This window comes from Macrobrachium rosenbergii, chromosome 55 (genome assembly GCF_040412425.1).
Source record: "Macrobrachium rosenbergii isolate ZJJX-2024 chromosome 55, ASM4041242v1, whole genome shotgun sequence".
Lineage (NCBI taxonomy): Eukaryota > Metazoa > Arthropoda > Malacostraca > Decapoda > Palaemonidae > Macrobrachium > Macrobrachium rosenbergii.
The window spans coordinates 32976796-32993459 of NC_089795.1; the positions used below are offsets into that span (position 1 = coordinate 32976796).

At 39.2% G+C, this 16664-nt stretch overlaps 1 protein-coding gene across 2 annotated transcripts in view; it reads right to left on the bottom strand.

Moving 5' to 3' along the window:
* LOC136835936 (transmembrane anterior posterior transformation protein 1 homolog) overlaps positions 1-12193 on the bottom strand; it is a 46910-nt gene extending 34717 nt beyond the window's left edge. The window contains exons 1-3 of one of the 2 annotated variants that reach the window (XM_067099814.1): positions 11828-12193; positions 3437-3909; positions 2162-2292 (exon numbers count right to left, since the gene is read on the bottom strand). Coding sequence is in view for 1 of the 2 variants with exons in the window: in XM_067099813.1 (XP_066955914.1) it covers positions 2162-2292; positions 3788-3909; positions 11828-11894 (320 nt within the window). In the remaining variant the exon portion in view is untranslated. The remainder of the gene's footprint in view (positions 1-2161; positions 2293-3436; positions 3910-11827) is intronic. The other variant, XM_067099813.1, reaches the window with a different exon arrangement.
* Positions 12194-16664: the final 4471 nt, after the last annotated feature.

Genomic DNA, 16664 nt, shown 5'->3' on the forward strand with positions numbered 1-16664 from the left:
ATGCTCTTCATCCCCCTTGCGGCTGTCGACATTCCTCCTCCACCGGTCCTGGGAGTTTGGAAGAGGTCTAGGCCTAGGAGTGATGCGGAGCCAGTCAGACGCCCCCTCCACTACACTGGGGACACTACACAAATCACTGTCACTTTTTACCTTTTTCTCCTCCATTGCACGCATCTGCAATTGCATCCTACGGATCGTGGCTTTCATGGCAGCCATCTCCGACGACGAATCCGCAGGTTCGATGAAGGGTGAAGGAGCTGAAACCAAAGGAGTGACAGGAGAATCTGCAAGAATGTTAGGGTCTACTTCTACCTCCTTAGAGAGAGACCTACTCGAGCTCCTAGAAGAAGCCTTCCTAGCTCTATCCTTCTCCAGCTTACGTACATAAGCACTCAAAGCCTTCCATTCTTGATCAGTCAGATTCTCACATTCAGTACAAGTATTATCAATACAGCAGTCATTCCCCTGACACCCTCCCATACATACAGTGTGAGGATCTTTGGCTTTAGTGATCTCACATACAATCCGGTCCTAACACACACCACGAAAGACAGGTGCAACATTCTGATCGAACATCCCCTTAAAGAAAATTCCTAAGCCAAATTCAAAACAAACCTGGCGTATACCAGCCAAAGAGATCATCGTCACAAAGTCAGTCAAAATAAATCACTTAACAGCCGAAAAATGAAAATCCAAGCAGGAGGAACCAACAACAGATGTTGCCGGAACCAACGACAGAGAAAATCCCTGATTAAGCGGGAATGGCTCTATTCCCGCCATAGCCAGCCCGGGAATGGTAGATCCTGACCTACCTGTCGCGTGTGCAGCGAGAATTTGAATTTCTATCGGGAACATCGGAGACTATAGCTAAGTATATATTTGACAGGTAAGTTGCATGTACAAAAAAAAAAAAATTGCAGAAGTGTTGTTTTACATGTGCCTGACCAATTCACTGGGAATGGGAACAAACCATATCCTTATCTCCTGAACTGTGCTAGAAATGGTGATTCCTTTCACAGAAAGAAGGTAATATGTATGGCTCAAGAATATGAAAAAAGGGACTAGTGAACCTAAAGATGAAGCATTAAAATTCATTATCAATCTAACATATGTAATGGCAGATGGTACAGGATATACTTATCACAGGCCATCAATATCTAAGGCAAGCCTCATCCATTATGATGCTTCTTGGATACACACACACACACACACACACAGAGGGATGCTGTACAGTGTAAGCTTTTTTCTTGACTTCCCACAGGATGCTACAAGCTTACAGATCCATGCTATTTTGAAACTTCATTAGTTTGACTATTCATTCACTTCAGTCATTTAGTCAAGGAAGATGTGCAACAGTGATTTGTAGGCTTTCCCTCTACCACTACTCAGGCGCTCTTGAATCTAAAGACATCTCAGTACACTATTACAGATTGGGATATCTAATATCATATCTTGTCTCCTGCTGAAAACAGTTCTGGCCATTTACCAATACATTTCTCTTGAAAAGAAGGAGTAAGTGCCATGTTTCTTCTCTGCACTACCCTGACAGATCTCTCCCCTAGTGAAAGAATACTGTCCTCAGCTCCTATTTCTTGGTCAATTCTCTCAGTGCATCTAAGGCTCCTAATTCTTTTCTCTTCTCCACATGAAGTCCTCTCTCAAAATCCCTGCTTGTAAGATCCACAGGATTCTTGCTTTCTTCAAGGCCAACTTAGCATCTGGCTTATAATGTACCCAACCAAGATTCATTTACAAAATTGTTTGTTAACTGGACACTATGAAACAAAACTTCTATTTTTGCAAGACGTGGTTTTTACACAACATACAGTAATCCATTGCTAACATTCTTTCTTATCTTACCAATGTTAGGTCATCATCATCACATGATTCTAAACACTCTGTTGCTGTCCTTGATATATTCATCAACACATGACCCCAAACACTGTTGCTGTCCTTGACATCGGAAGTTATCTGACAGTGTTTGACATAAAGCTGTTAAAACTTTATTGTGTTGATGAAAGCAATTTTTTTAGTGGATGAACAACTCTCAGTCAACTGGCACTTGAAAGGATAAGTAAATATCAAGTTTGTACCACAGGAGCACAAAAAATAAAACCTTTATGGCAAGAGGTTTTTACAAAAAATATTAAATTTTGCTTACCCGAAGAACTTCCTGACGGGCCTATTAACGAGTGACCAAATAGCCAGAGTAAATCTAACGGGAAGAAACGTAAAGACGAAAAAGAAAGAATCTGCACACTGGAAGAATCCATAAGCAACAAATTTTTCAATCTGTAAAGAAAAAAACATTCTAAGCATACTGAAGAACTATGCAGTGCTAATTTCATGTACAGTATATTAAGAAAGCACTCTAAACAGTATCTTTAATTATTGGCACTGACTGAAAGGAATCATTAAACACTAACACACGAGAACTACATAAAAAGAATATTGTAAACAGAGGATAAAAATATATTTGTTGGCAACTCAAAAAAAAGTTAATATTTTTTCCATCTAACCTCTTAAAATAATACTGCCACCCCAAAATAGCCGTAACTAATAATTCACTAATGACGCCTCTTAGCCAGCTAGATAGTTTCTGTACACAATTTTACTAACAACAGGTACCACGTTTGCACAGTTCTTATATAATCAAACCATCTAGTCTATAGTACAATAAAGAGTACTGTAGTCAAAACATCTATCTTAATACAGTCCCTTATTTTACTGCTATGTGAATTGCAACATAAATAGCAATTTTGTTAAAATAAAATTTGAAAAACAGTCCGAGTCTCTAGCCTGATGAGAACATATGAATCAAACTGATAAAGACTACCATATAATAAAGTACACCCCATTTTTTCTTGTACAGTTTTTTTTTACAAAGTACTCTTATTATATCAAACTGTCCAAACATTGCGCATCTGTCTTATTTTACTCATGCTGAGTCCCTATTTAAGTGGGAAGTGACTTGCAAATCTTCATTACTTGTGTCTAATAAATAAAAAAAATTGGTAATAAGAACCACTCAAGTAAAACATTTCAAGGTATCACGAGGGTCTCTAGTATTCTGGTATTCTGGACAATGCTCATCATTAGTAATTATAAAGGATAATCTCTACTACTCTTGTCTGATAATTCAATAAAGTTGCCAGTAACAACTGTTAACTTAAAAGATTTCAAGGTATTATCATTAGTAATTACAATTGACATCATGAGAGATGATGAATCTATATTACTCTTGTGGACAGGCCAGCCCTATGAAAAATATAAATTTGTACTCAGTGGTCTTGTTAAATTACCTAATAGTAATAATAATAAAAAAAAAATAATAATGTAATAATAATAATAATGTAATAATAATAGTAATGCCTATATGAATTTGATGGTTCTATCACCTAGGGACTACATACAAAATTAAAAATAAATGAGTTACCTGTGGAGCTGTAATTGGAAAGATGGTGTTACTGCAGCTAGCTAGAACTGCATGCTAATTCCTTTAAATCAAGGCATATGGCCACAGTAATAATCACCTTAAGAGTGAACACAAATCTAACTGAAGATAATGTCATAATCATATGAGCCATGAACTTAGTATGGGCATAGTTTTTAAGGTAAATTGTCAGATCTTGATAAAGGGTTTTTGAAACTTATTGTGTTCATCCTCACAATCAGGGCTTCTTGTGCATCTCATTTAGTTGCCTTAAAGGTATGAAGAATGTAAAGAATGTCTACGCTGAGTATCCACTTCAGTTATCTAATAACCAGTCACTTAATCAAGTCTTACTTCTCTAGGAATTTTGAAAAAGGTGTACACTTTCTCTCGTCGTGCTGTATACCTCTCTTCATCATTTTCAAGAAGATATCCTCTCCTTAATTCAGACTTCAAATAGTCTTGAAAAGACAAACCTGAAAAATATAAGAATAAATACTGAATTCTTAAAAGTAAAAGTTATTTTGTATACTGGACATTATATGCAAATATTCCAATATACATATACTTCAGATAATCTTTATGTTTCATAAATACAGCTTGATTTACTTTTTTAATACTGCAAAACTAAGGATTCAATAGTTTAAAGAATTTTGAGTCATCATAATATTATGAAATACCACTGGCAACTTGGAGAGGTGAAGCAGATGCAGAAAATCACTGGAGTGCATGACAGAAAAGACATCTCACTAAAATTAGTTGCATTTATGGATTATATAAAATATTTTGGATTAAACAGTACAGTATATGTGTCCTTCCACAATTCAAACATTTAGTACAGTATTGCTTAATGCTTGATTTCTATTCAGCTCTTCAACATTCCTGTCTAATTGTAGATTCATAAAATTGCTAAAAAACAATACAAGTTAAAGATCTTGACATATCTACAGCTATCTAAGTGATTTAATGAGTCAAGGGAAAAAATAATGAGACAAGTTTGTGTTTGACTGTGTATTACTTATATGAGCAAGACTCTCTTATACCTTGGTAAAATTAACAAGCAGGACTTGAGTGAAAGAGAGTAATAACTTAAGGTAGAGTGACAATAGGAGTTATGTAGACTTCTGCCTCCCTACCACTCTTTCATGAGTCCTGTGACAATAAGATCATGAAGCACTGAGTAACAACTTGACAATAAAACATGCTAAAAGCTGATCTGTAATTTTTACCATAGAATGGAGAAAAGATAATATCTTCACCTTCTGAAGACTATTCTCAATAAGCACATAGTACACATACAACCTCAAGTTACTGAAACAAGACTTCTTATTTGAAAAAGGAGAGTGTTCTTATGTATCAGTACATATGTTCCTTATCCTGCATGTGAAAATTTTATAGAGTACCTTTCCATTTTAACATACTGTGTACCCATTCCCAAGACATAAATGGATGGCATCTAAAATTCAATAAGGTTGAAATAACAAAAAAAAAGCAATGACCTTATAAGACTTGTCAGAATCCTGGATGTTCACTTAGATGACTATCCTGAAAAAATATATCACAATCAATCCTTCAAATGTATGACCACCCACAGTCCATTCAATCTGCTCCTACCACTGGAAGAAGTGATGTCAAGTCTCTTTACCTCCTTAACGTTAAACAAACTAGCTCTCTAGCCTGTAAAGAACAGCTGAGATCATCCAAAGCTTTACCTAATAGCAAGTAAGAACCATCCCACTAAAAAAATTGTTTGAAAAGTCTAATCTTGAAAGATCCTTTTCTGTAAATTGTGAGGGGAATCTTTTGAAGAGTAGTTACGTCAAAAATTCAACCAAGATGACAACCCTTTTCAAACATCTGCCAAGACAGACAGCAAGCAGCAGCGAGTTGCTGTTGTTGGGATCTTTAACAAACCAAGACCTACAGGTATTGTGGCTGGAGTTCCACAGGGTAGGGTGATGATGCAACAATTGGGGGTGTAATCAAGTCTCCACTTATCAGAAATGAAGCTGCCCTTAGTCTCAATCATGACATGGAGCAAATTAATGAATGGTGTAGTTGGTGGGGTACAAGGCTGAACTTAAGCTAAATGAAAACACTATTGATTGGTAGATCTTGTACAGATTTTCCACCCCATCCTACCCTTCAAGTGAAGGGGACTCTGTTGAATGAGGCTGAAGCTTTATCTATACTTGGTGTAACTTTTGACTCACATCTCACTTTTGAGAAACATCTAACGAAAGTGTCAGCAAATGCCACACTGAAGTTAGGTGCTGTATTTTATACTTAAAGCCTCATATATTTATAACAGTGACAAAATCAGTGCAACAAATTTTAGGTCATTTATCTTTCCTTTACTAGAATACTGTTTTCTAGTGTGGATGTCTGCTTCTGCCAGAGATTTATCTCCTTTAGATAGAGTGCTGTGTGGTGGTAGGATTCTGTTTCCTATAATAGCAGTTAGGCCTATGAGTCACCTGTGACCCAAGCTGGGTTAGCTTACCCCTATTGTGAATCAGCCTACAGTTACCAGGCCTGTAATACTATATGGGGCAGAAACTTGGGCACTTAAGGGGAAAAAGGAGGGACTGTTGGAAAGAACCAAATGAGGATGGTGAGATGGATTGCTGGAATATCACTACTGGAAAGGAGGGAGAGTCAAGATATAAGAAGAATGTGTATATAGGTATTGTAAAGGAGAAGGCTAGGGAAGCTCATCTGAGACACTATGGCCATGTAATATGAAGAGAGGAGGTGAAACCATGAAACCAATCAAGAAAGCTAAGAACATGCCAGTTATGGGGAGGAAGAGTGTGGGGTGTCAGTGGATAAGCTGGATGGATGTGGTGGGGATGGATATGGGTGAGGTGGGACTGGGGAAAGAAGAAGCAAGGAATAGAAGTAGATCGAGAAAGTTGACTTGGGCAGCCCTGCTATACAGTGGGACTATAAAAGTTTGAAAGAAGATTGTGAATTAGCCTGTTGTGGCACCACTCAACTCCATGTGGGGGAGAGAGGAAGCATGGGGGGCAGTAGAGGAGGGTAAAAACTACCCTAAGAAAGCATATGTTCATATCCTGGGAAAAATACAAATTAATTTGAATTTTGTATTTGTTCTGAATGGCAATACGAACCTATGCTTTCACAGCTGGAGCCTCACCAATTGGTAGGACAAATCTATCCAGAGTGGACAGTGGTGTGCTCTGGATTGCCACTGCTGCTCTACTAGTACTTATAAAGCTACCTCTAGGGATCAGATCACCAAATAAAAATCACAAACTGGAGTCAACCCCACCTGTAATCACCACACCTTCTTGTGGGGGTGGAGGATAACAGTTGAGCTACCCTCTGGGGTCCACTGTCATTATACCGCCTGCTGAGCTGGTACCACTGGCCCCAGGGTGAAGGTGTTCAAGGAACTGTGGGCCATGCCCCACAGGTAGAATGACATGAAGGACCTGTTGGGCAGAATGGTTCTTCTTATATGCCCCTGAGGGGTCAATACCTCTTGTTATGGACTTTGACCCTTGAAGGGGGCATTCTTCGCCTTCCATGGCAGCATATGCCCTGACTATTACTTCCATCAGCTTATCCCAGCCCGAGAAGAACCCTAAAAGAGTTCAGAGGTCTGGTTAAACAAATCATTTATAACTAACTTACTTCCCTCAGCTAGAAGGAGATGGTGTTCTGCTGCTTGAATCACTCCAATGGGATGTTGCCAACTAACCTTCAGATATTGGGATCCAATGTCCTCGGGATGGCAAAATTGTCCTCCAAACGATAGTATCTGACCTGCTTTGGGAGGAGGGGGAGGAGTTTGTCTGACCTTGAAGCTGCCAGAGTTCTCCGGTTCCACCACCAGAGAGTCTACCTCCCTCATGACTCTATTGATCAAGGGGGACAAAGGGAGTTGCAGTTCTCTCTGGAGGGGTCTCTGCTTCCTGTTCATAGCAAGAATGATCAGGTCACCTGGTTATACTGAAGGTGGTTCAGCCAGGCCTAGCAGCTGCCTGGTCTGGCTGACATACTCCAAGAAGCCTTCTCTTCCTTTGGAATCTCCAACTGTGAGGGATCGTCAACCCCATCTCCATTGTGGGCATCCCTTGCTCTATCTGCCAAGCTGCAGGACGAGAGGGTTGGGGCACTGCGCCACTGAACCTTCTGCCGGTGTTGCCACATTTCCACACCACTGACTTCCATGCTTGCCTAAATTTTAAAGTCATTCAACCATCGGTAAAATCTGACGTATATAAAACGATATGTACTTTCCTTCACATTCTAAAGATCATTTCCCATAAACTTCCCTTAAGTTAATCACAATCACTTTTTACATTTATGAAAACAATTTTAAACAGATTTAAGTTACCTTAATTAGATGGAAACCTAAAGCTGCTGTCACTCTGTTGTAGTCTGCAATCGACATGTCAATCAAGAGATTACTTGATCGACTTCTGCTGCTTCATGATGGTTCTTTATTCAGTCACCATTATATAAACATATATATATAAATATGCAAATGACCGAGAATATAGGTCAATCAATCATATAAGAAACTAATATATCTGACCACAATAAATCCCTCAAAAGTGTGGAATTTTTTTCCCACACTTGGTGTGGCAGACCATAAAATGAAGACCTCACTTCTGCACCCGATCATCTTGTGCATCAAAACTTCCACACTGGAGGCCACATTTCCACATTGCAGCAACACTGCCCTCTGCTGTTGTAGCCCCTTACCTTGGTCCTGCCTGCTGGGGTGTCCTGACAAATGGCACTTGGAGGATTGCCGACCAGAATGGGAGGAGACCTTGTAGTACTTCTTACCAGAGCAACTACATCTCCTACTTGATCTGCTCCGCAACTGGGATGGAGTAGCTTGCTACCCAAACAACCAATGGAGTTCCCCCTGCTCTGACGCTGGGGAGATCAGACAGCACTGCTTGCTTGAGATCAGCTTCACCTCATAGAGCTGTTCTGTCTCACTGTTCTGCTGCTGCTACGGGATGAGCCACTCCTGGTGCTGTTCCTTGATACTGAGATGGGAAGCTGATGACGCCAATGGCAATGCGATTGAAGGTGAACATGATTGACCCTGTCTAGAAACGGTGATCAGGACTTCCCCAATTTCTGAAACTTGGAGGGAGAGGAAGATGTTCCAGCAGAATCTGCTCTTGAAATCTTCTTGTACAAGAGTTTGCCCACGTTGTCACCTGTTTTGGATGAAGCTGGTTGGCCCGACACTAGGGTAAGGTCTTTGTCCTGTTTGGTCTCTACGTGGTGGAAGAAGATTGGGACCTTCTGAAGATATCCTCCTGCTGCTTGTTGAAGCTGAGCCCTGCCTTTGACCCAAATATCCATCATCTTCCTCAGAATATCCTCCTCCTTAGGACCTTCCTCTGATGACGTAGCTGGAGGAGGGGCTGACATAGCTGTTGAAGGAGTTGCTGTCGGGGAAGGTCTAGGTGAAGGCGGTAGCACAGGAGAACAAGGGGAGAGGCTTAGAGTAGATTCTCTTCACAAACTGCCCTTCCTCCAATGCCTGTTCTTACAGAGCAACCATTAGAGGAGAAGCCAACCAACACTCCTCACTCATACACTCTCGTCCTCAGTACAAAATGCACACAGAGAGCGGGTCTATTGCTATCGGGGACATGAATTTACCACAGGGTTTGCCCTTGCCCACACAGTGACAGACTTCAGACTTCGTATCCTCCACCGTAGCCAAAGAAACAGCAAAGGGAGCAACGAACAACGCACATGGAAAATGCATATGGCCTAAACCAATCAACTTGGAATTTTTAACAAGGCTGAAGGCCTATGGTATCAATCATTTGTAAATAGATTAGTGGTTTGACCTGGCCTAGCTAACAGGTTAGGATATGATTATATGGAAATTTTCAAGGTGTGAGCCTAACATATAAAATACATCAAAACAACCACTAACTGGAATAGTCTACAAGTGAACAGCTTTGGATGGATAAATCCCCGTTTTCCTAAGATGGGCTAATGAACACCCAAGATCACTCAAGGAAAATTTCATATCAGTAGGCGACACATATGAATTTGTAATTATCTGTAATGAAAATACAATGGGTGTTTTAGAACATTTTACAAAAGGTTTCCCATATCGTTATCTTTGTAAATTACTACTAAGCTAGGCTTCAGGCAGTTATAAACAAATTTAAGAGTTAGATTCATCAGGATGCATTCTTATATAACTGTATGATCTATATCAGTCAAGGCAAGGCTAAGATGAAGCTCCCATCTGGTTAGGCTCTGGCACTCTACTATAGATTATACTGGAAAGTAACTTTAGGATGTATGCTTGTTGAAATTTGGTTTTTCAAGTGCATTTTCATGATTTTTTACTGATATTGGTACTGATTTTTACCAAGACAGGCATACTTTAATTTCTAGGACAGAAAGAGGAACAGCAAAACAGAAACGAGTGGTTTTGTGAGCAAGATTCATACAAAACACTTATGAAACACACAGAAAAACTATTTATCTCGCACAGGCTAAACACTCTTGTGTGTAGCCAAACTTAACAAAAAATTGCAGAAATGGAGGTAAAACTATTGGCAGTCCCCAGTTATCGGCAATCCGGTTTTACAGCAGTTGTCTAGCGATGACGATAACTGGATTTTCGACACCGATTCCTGGTTATCAGAGCTGATCGCCGGTTATCAGCGGCGCTGATCACCAGTCATCGGTGCCGAGGAATCAGTGCTATTATCGCAAATTTTCAGTTAGTGGCGATTTTCGGTTATCGTCATGCTGTCGGGAACGGAACCCCACCGATAACCAGGGACTGCCTGTACACAATAGCTCCGCATGGGGTATTATATACTTTGGAAATTGATTTTTCCTATAGTATTTTGGTTGCTTATCAAGAATTTACCATTATTTTTTGTCAGTCAACTGTAATTAACCTGTAATTAGCCTCAAAGTTGTACCCTGGCCATCCTGGAGTGCTAATGCTTATAAGCAGTGGTATAGGGAAGTGTTTGGTAAAAAGTGGTTTCCTTCACCAGGAGGTCCGGGGGCCAGAACCCCCCTACTAAGTAACAGGGCCTGCTAGGTTAGGTTAGGTTAGGGTACGCTAAGTTAGTATAGTTCCTTTGGTAATTTTTCGGAAGACTCCAGCCAGCCATTTTGAAAGACTCCAGCTAGCCATTTTTGCATCAAAAACCATTTTGGGTTTTTCATGTAAAAATGGATTGGAAATGATAGCGAACTAAAAGAACCTAAAAATACCAACCTAACGTAACCTAGGGGTGTTTACTCGTTACAATTTTGCCGTATTAGCTATGGAGGGGGGCAGGGGGACGGTATTGTCTTACCTTATAAGTTGTAATTTGATTAATTATTTTTCCCTGTTATTGAGCATTTGTGAAGGTTATGCATTGAGAAGAAATTTATTATTTTGATGTGTTTTACCCAAGAAAAATATAAGGTAGATCTAAGTAGTAGCTCGGCGGCAGTGATTTCCATCTAACTTGACTTTTTCTACAGTTTTCTGGTCACTAATTATGGATTTACCTCCAATTTTTGTCGCACGAATGTAATTAACCTGTAATTAACCCCTGAAATCCATCCAACAAGGGGTTTCCATACACAATCTTCACAAGACAGAGGCACTGGTACGTCTGTTTGGAACGATTCATATCCCGTCCAGCAAGTGCAATAACTTATTAACGTATGGGTACCGCCCACCACCCCAGGCCAATACTAAACATGGCGAAGGGACATTCCATATGGCTGACAACAAACAAATGCACCAAAAGTATCAGAAGCCCTAAAAGTGTAGAAAAAAACAGTTTCCAAGGTAAAAACAGGCAAGGAGCTAATACTTAGAATTTAATTTAGGTAATTCTAAGTTTGGCTCAACCACCTCCCATTATAAGAATGTGGCTGGAGTCTTCCAAAAAATAACCATTCCTAGCCTATAATACGCTTCCTTAGCCAATCCCTACTTTAACATATGGTTCCCTGACGACTTGCACATACACGGAACCATTCCACAACAACAATATGGCAGTCTGTTCTTTCTCCCAACGTTTCCAAAACCCGGCGTTTCCAAAGGGTCCCCAACCATGTTGGGTAGATAGGCTATGAGATTCATAATACAGTAGGCCTAATTAACCGACAACAAACACCAACTCCATCAGCAACACTAAAAGTATAGGCAAAATCAATTTCCAAGGTAATAGTCCGTGCGGAACTCTTACTCAGAAACACCGAAACTCAAATTGGACTGGATTTGCCTTACATTAGTACGGTAATACCTAACCTTACCTAACCTAGTCTACGTCGAATATTTGCCTAGGTCTACCGTGCAACTGTAGCGCATCGCCCACCATAATAAAGAATCTATATTACTCAGAAACCTACCCTTCAAATCATTTAACTCTACTTCCATTGAATGTGGCTGAAAGTCAGAATCATTCTTCTTGTTCATCTCTACTGATAATAGTAACTTAACTCAGCTGACATCTTTGTTTACACTACTTCTTCTTCTTCTTGGGTTTGACGGTATACGCCACAACCAGGTGACCATCGGGCCATTCATTTTACTTGGACTCGTGTTCTCATTGTCTACCTTTTTTTTTTACTGCATCATCTTTGTAGATCAGTATTTTCTCATCCACAGTCTATCTATGAGGTTCGAACCTTCAAGAAACACAAATGTACATTTTTTTCTTCTTGTAAAGACCATTACTTAACTCAGCTATCATAACAACCAGTGCACTGTTTCTTCTACAAGAGTTGAAAAAAATAAATGGATGCTGAGCCACTTTTGCAGTAGTGGAATAAAACTTTTGTGCATATTTTAATGGGATCTTGCATTACTTTTAATCCCATCACAACTCAGGGTCTAATGGATAATTTGAATAGTTTTCCAAATGCTCCTTAACAAACAACGTTATATTTGTATAGAAAACTACCACTTAATGGGATGTAACTTTTGAATGGATTAGGTTGTCAATTATAAAGAAGGGACGCTATATTGCAGATTTCTTAGCTCTAATAATACAGATCGAGTGAAGGATATAACATCTGATATGTTTGCTCTCAAAATGTTCGGCCAAAGTAGAGAGAGGTGCAAGACAGCCAGGGCTATGCATATAAATTTAGTTGTAGGTATAGTGTTTGTGATTTAAACTACAGTAATTAAATCATGCAGTTTCTACAAATATATTGTTCTGTGCAATTAAAGCTTAATTTTTTCTAAAGAAAACTAGGGAGGAACTGATACACATTCAATAGGAGTAGAGGAGTAGAAGAATTAGCTAGTAACGTGCTCATATCAGGTATGGAACATGTTGATGGCATACCCATCACACTTATGTGTACAAAACCCTTTGAAACTAGAAAATGGAATGGAGTTTCTCAAAAACATATTACTATAGGTGTTCGCAGTGTCCCTTCGGCCCTTAGCTGTAACCATTTTTAGCCTTTTACTTTACCTTCTTTCCCGTTTCCTTTCTTCAATCTTGCTATCCAGCCTCATTACTTCTTAGCGTAACTACAGGGTTTTCACTCAGTTGCACTTTTAGATCCTTTGTACTTCGTCTCATTTATTTTCTGGGTCTCTTTTATCTTGCTGCCCAGTCACTCAAACTCCCTCGTTTCAGTCTTAAGCACTGAATAGTCAAAAGAGCCCCAGTGCTTGGCTTGAAAACGTAAATTTCATAAAATCATATTACTACTTCACCATTAAATTTCTCTTGTGAACCCAAAGTAGTAGTAGCGTTGTTTCTTGCAAATGATACCACATGAGATCATTCAAATTGTCTTGTAGCCACTATGAAGGCCACCATCTGAACTACTTCCATGATTCATAAGTTTCATTTCACATGCAGAGCTATAAATGACGAATTCATGGTCTCATTTATTTCTTGCGAAAAGTAAGAAGATTCAAAGTTCGCGCTTAAACTATGGTCACAAGTCCTTTCATCGTGTTGTCTGTTGGAACTTAATACCTCAAACAGTATCCTATAGCAAAGGAAACAGTTGCATTCTCTCGCTCTGATAAAGATGTTGCATTTCATGTTTTTATAATGATGTCATTAAGCAGATTTAAAAGTTTACAACAGAATAGAATATAGAATTTAGGCCAAAGACCAAGCGCTGAAACCTATGAGGTCATTCAGTGCTGAAACAGAAATTGACAGCAAGAAGGTTTAAAAGGTGTAACATGAGGAAACAAGTGTTAGAGAGGGTAGAAGTCAGATGGAAGAAAGAGAATGTTAATGGAGGTACAGTAAAAGGAATGAAAGAGGCTGTAACTAGGGGCCGTAGGGACGCTGCAAAGACCCTTAAGTAATGCCTTAGTGCACTATGCGAGATGCACTGACGGCACTAACCCCGTCCTGGGGATTTCAAAGTTTAAACCACAGTCCCTGGACCTTGTACAGTAATCAGAGTTTCTTCCACGCATTGGAATATTGACTGTGCTGCATCTACTGATTAAGTGTGAATAAATAAGCAAAGGAAAGAGTGGTTACGACAGAGGAACGTGGAAGATCACACAACAATATTGTACGCAACAGTAACTCAAAAGCGGATTCTGAGGAATCCTGGAATTTAAATAAAAATACAAAAAATATGGCGGACACTGTAAGAACAGAACGTTTTTCTACGAGTTTGTGTGTTAAAATTATCGACTGGAACCTAAAATAAACGCCGTCCCTAAAGGAGTAAATGAGATACGTAACCCTTAAGACTGTATAGACAAATATCTAACTTTTCATTCCTATCATAAAGTGACTGAAGCAGCAGTTTATCAGCAGTTCATTGACAACACTGAAGGGAGTAATAGTGTACCAGCTAGCAGACTAAAACACGCTAAAACATGTCTTCTGTGATAAACAAATTCCTAAATTGCTGATATTAAATATATGTGGAAATACTATATATTGTGAAGTGGTCCACTCTATGCAATATATACTGGTGGGACCGAATCTCCAAAAATTGTGGGATTTGCAGTAGTACTCCTGGACAGAAAATCTTAATTTTATTACAAAACATAGTATTGCCTCAGTTTTCACAGCAGATCTGTCGGCACTTCTGCTGTTTATCAAAATTCACGTAGAAGTGCTTGACAATTACTTTCCAAAAGTTCCTTTGCCCAGATCAAAACGTTTCTGCACGAATTATATGAAGTGTGTTTAAATAATGAGCTGTTGATCATGAAGACATTAATAAGGAGTACGAAAATTAGGATAGGCCAGCCAAGTTTTCAGCTCTTATAATGATAATTTTGTTTAACCACAAATTGGTCATTCACATATAACCGAATGTCACGGAAACTAATTCTTGTCTAACCTAGTGGCTCACAGCTGTTAAGTGCCTCACTTTCTGTATCTGGCGTGTTGCAACAAAGTAGAATTCCCCAACTTTTGATCCCTATATGATCACCTTAAATGAACCACAGCATTTCAAATTATTGTATTCTGCAGACAAAATCTTCAAGCCTAGCTGTGGCAATCTCTTATCAAACATCCCTCCTCCTTGTGTGAGTGAAGAGATTATGTCTCAGCTATTTAGGGATACAGATCTGTCTTTTCTTATCTGAGCTCTGTGGACTAGATGTGGGTACTTCAACGGAGTTTAAGAAACTGAACCAGAACATGTATATGCCTCACAAATGAAATCTTTCACTGGCACAAATTCTCAAGAATCTCTGGAAGAGGCATCCCTATGGGATCTGGCTGAAGATGTCTCTCTCCTGTCTATAGCATTTCCAGGAAGGTTAGCAAGCCTCATATACTGCACACACTAAACAAGATCACACATACAGTACTAGAAACTGGAAAGCTATCATTATTATTTACAGCTGACTTGTGGCAAACACAAGCTTCAGGTAGTCAAGAAGGGTCCACTTGCCCTTCATCATTCCACTCTTGCTTCCCTCACACTAGCCAAGACAATTTGTCCAGGGATGAGACTGCAATGTGTGTGTAGAAACAATGCAGGTTAAGATTAGTCCAGACACTTAGAACTCTCTCCATACTCTTGGTTTTTAAATGTTACCTTAATGTCAATGCAATTTCAATGGGAATTTTTGAGGGTGTCAGACTAATGCTAGTTTTCTCTTAGGCACAATGAAAAAATAGTGGGACAACAGTATATTGTACCTGCGTCAGTTGAGGGCCCCTCATCCTCTTCCCTCTAATTCTCTATTAATTTCACTCCTCATGGCATCCTTATGGAGGTATTTACTTCTGGGGTTACTTGCTACTACATTTCACACAAATGCTAAGTGATTTACATTTCACTGATTACTTATGAAGTACAAAACTACCAATGAATTGTTTTTCTCGATGGGTTTCACCTTGAAAAATGGGATTCCCTATCCATTTCAGAGCTTTGGGTGCCTTGCTAACCTTTAATCCCAATAACTTTCCAAGGATTTTGTAACTCACAATCACCAGTCTTGGATTTATCAGGTCAATTCCTTCCAACAAAATTGCTGTTCTGACTACCTGTGATTGACAGGTTTCAAGTGAAATAATTAAAATTATCTTTTTTATACAAACCTATCACTCACATGAGCTACATCCGCCCAAGCCCTGCTGATTGCTTGTAGCTAAGTCGAGATAAGAAGGGGAGGCAGTAGACTTCAGTGAACCCTCAGATTCTTGAATTACATGGGCAAAACACCTACCACTCTTTATTCTCACATTATGGACAATGTTTTTCTTGTATCTGCTAAGGAAAAATATCAAAGTATCTTGGACATTCAAAGATCACAATAGTACCAGTCAAGATCCCACTCACAGACCACAAGTGTGGCTATGAGAGTGAAAGTTTGCATGTGAATGTCCCAATAAAAATGTTTTTTTCTATCATAAGTGTATTTTTTTCAGTTTAAGTATTATAGAAATATCCAAATCTTGCCCATTCTTTTTGTATGGCATTTATTTGAATAAAACTCCTCTAGGGTATACCAATTATTGAGACATGCTGTGCAATTGTATTTATTTTTACTTTCTTAAACTGCTACGTAATTCTCTGAACGATTAACTTGACAGATTTCTATTAGCTCCTCACATTCTTTTCACTGCTTGAAAAAGATTTCTTTTATGTTCATCTTTTTGGTAAGTAATCTTCCAGTTTTAACGATGAAATCTTCACATCTAGTTCAAGTTTTAGGAACCCTGACTAAATTCGATCGGAGAAATGGAGTCAAAATGGTTTAAGGTTAGGTCTGGTCTCTTGCACC